At 48.0% G+C, this 2,500-nt stretch overlaps 2 protein-coding genes across 6 annotated transcripts in view; one reads left to right on the top strand and one right to left on the bottom strand.

The window, feature by feature from the left end:
* The window catches only part of LOC125957972 (uncharacterized), a 54,528-nt gene that overhangs the window by 45,539 nt on the left and 6,489 nt on the right, over window positions 1-2,500 (bottom strand). For 2 of the 5 annotated variants that reach the window (XM_049691054.1, XM_049691051.1), the window contains exon 1: window positions 1,429-1,497. The exons of 1 other annotated variant lie outside the window; for it this stretch is intronic. Coding sequence is in view for 1 of the 4 variants with exons in the window: in XM_049691056.1 (XP_049547013.1) it covers window positions 1,429-1,475 (47 nt within the window). In the remaining 3 variants the exon portion in view is untranslated. Of the gene's footprint in view, window positions 1-1,428; window positions 1,498-2,500 lie in introns of those variants that run through there. 2 more of the 5 variants (XM_049691056.1, XM_049691052.1) reach the window with 2 other exon arrangements.
* LOC125957997 (39S ribosomal protein L22, mitochondrial) overlaps window positions 1,977-2,500 on the top strand; it is an 863-nt gene continuing 339 nt past the window's right edge. The window contains exon 1 of the mRNA XM_049691093.1: window positions 1,977-2,500. This exon is cut by the window's right edge and continues 339 nt beyond it. Within this exon, the coding sequence (XP_049547050.1) occupies window positions 2,094-2,500 (407 nt within the window). The 5' untranslated portion in view covers window positions 1,977-2,093.

The following is a 2,500-nucleotide window of genomic DNA, read 5'->3' as shown; positions in this document are numbered from 1 at the left end:
TGCTCCATGGGAATTCATGGTGCTAACGAAGTGACCAATTAACAAATCGTCGATCTGCTGGACGCCGAGAGCCGTTGTTGTTCGCTCAGTGAAAGATGATCACGATCGTGAGCCGCGAAAGGTGCGAAAGCAATCGTCCGTTCTGAGAACACCGTGTTATGTTCGCTTTGTTCGTAGGCTTATTCTCCGTTGAAGCAGTATCTTTCGTTATTAGGAACTCTCGACTGTTAAACCGCATGTCCTTGACGAAGGTGTTACGACTTATTTATTGGCAAATTCCTTGTAAACCGGACGTTTCTAGGCTTATATCATTGTCCTTGAAATACGGAAGGAGGTACCAGCCAGGTAGTCATGGAAACGGTTCCCACAAAACCCAAGAGAAACAAGCAGCAGGCAGCATGATCCTTTACGTGATCCGGATGATAGCTTTGCGATTCCTTCCGGACAAACGGTACTCCCGAGACCAACACCATCACAATTCAGAGCGGCAGATGTTCCGGCCAAGGATACACACCGGACGCACACACACCGTAATGGGCAGCCTCTTTTGCCTTCTGTTCCTGCCAGTCTTTGCTCAAAGATCGTATCCTTCTCGGTCCTTTTTCAGGTCAGCGTTGAATTACGCGGATCGTGTTCGAGTATCTTGGTGCCCTCTTTCGCGCTCTTATTGGAACTTGCAAAACGAGCTCCGCGAAGGACACCGTGATATTTGGGTGAGAGTACTTTCTACCAACTGTTGGCCTCTTTTGGTGTACTTGCATGTACGTGTTAAAAATTGGTTTTACGAAAATAAATGTCGATCCACGGCCATAAATTATGCGACGCAATAAATTTGCCGCTGACATCATTCAGCGGTTCACCTTTGGCTTTCGAAATGCAAATTTAGCGCATCCATGCACCGTTAATGCATCGGTGCACTTCAAGCGCAATTCTCGGGTCCAGCTGTTTCGGTGCTGGACCACGGTTTTATGGGGGTTTCTTTACATCTCCGCATCGCACTCGATGATCGTTATCGGCTCTCACTAATGACCATCTCAAAACACAAAAAACAAACACACAACGCTAATCGGAATCGAGGAAATTCTGGTACTTTCTACAAACTGCACAGAGATTTTAACAACACTCTCGCAAATCACGATCACGGAAAAAAACACACTCCTTCCGCCAAAGGATCTCGACCCCCGGACCACACTCGAACCGCTTAGCACTTTTCCTCGTGGATTTCTAGAACAAACACAACGCGGCCACCGATCTAATCCTTGGCCTTGAGCTGCGGATCATCCGTTATCGTTTTTTTCCGTTACCGTACGCGGAGAAGCTGCATTTTCTTCTCCTTTCCAACGGATCCACGGATTTCAGAACACGGTCACGCGCATTATTAACTTTCCGAAAACGCACTTTTCACCAAAGGATTCGTTGGAAACTTACGTTCTTATGTTTATTCTGGTGTTCGCGCGAATTAAAAACGGCGGCATGTTGCCTCGTCGAATTCCGGAGAGTGAGTGAGCGAGAGAGCGACGACGCCGCAACGACCAAACCAAACCGGTTTTCCGAACGCGCAAACTCACGCACACACCGCCGGTTCGCAGCGGAAAACAGATGATTCCAGTTCTAAGCGGGAGCGTGAATTTTCCGCTTTTCCACTTTCCGGGGCTTGATTTTTTGTCGATTTTTTTAAAACACCGCAAAGTAACTCAAGCCGAAAGAGAACGCGATTAACATTGAAGCGCGCTTCAAACGAGTTCCAGTTTTGACAGCGCGGTTGCCAGCAGTGGAGTTGATTCTTGGGAAAAGTGTGAAGGATTTTTTTTCTCTTTTCACCATGTTTTACGGTGTTAAAAATAGTGAAAATTCAGTTAAATGTTTTCAATCATCTCCTGCCAGTGCATGAGTTTGTTTTATCTCAGATATCACCACAAGTTCGCAAGTTCACGGATCTCGGTCATGCGCACTTGGCAGCACTGCTGTGACGTAACCCAAGTGTCATCTGTCACTCGCGAACTGTGTGTTTTTTTGTGATTTTCACGGAACGGAAAAAAGCCGGATCGAAAAATCAAGATTTCCCCGGTTAAAACACCGGAATCTGTACCACGATGGCTGCCAATCTGTGGCAGGGACTACGCAGATTGTGCATTTCGGAGGCCAGCGGCTCCAGCGGTAGTGTGCAGCGGCTTTTAAGAGCGAATCTTCACACGACGAGCGCACTAGCGAAAAACTGGAATGGACACAACACCGGCCCTCAGCGATGGTTGCAGTACAATAAGGTGATTTATCAACCCCAGACACCGACCGAAGAACCGCGGCCAGCGTACGTGTGCCACCAGAAGACCAACATCAAGTACAGCCCGAAAAAGATGTGGTATGTGGCTGCGTTCGTGCGAGGCATGAGCGTCGACGAGGCGCTCAAGCAGCTCTCGTTTGTGGACAAAAAAGGGGCCAGTTACGTGAAAGAAGCGATTCTGGAAGCAATCGAGATGGCCGTTAAGCGGCACAACGTAGA

This window comes from Anopheles darlingi, chromosome 3 (genome assembly GCF_943734745.1).
Source record: "Anopheles darlingi chromosome 3, idAnoDarlMG_H_01, whole genome shotgun sequence".
Classification (NCBI taxonomy): domain Eukaryota; kingdom Metazoa; phylum Arthropoda; class Insecta; order Diptera; family Culicidae; genus Anopheles; species Anopheles darlingi.
This window is presented reverse-complemented; position numbering and strand designations above follow the sequence as displayed.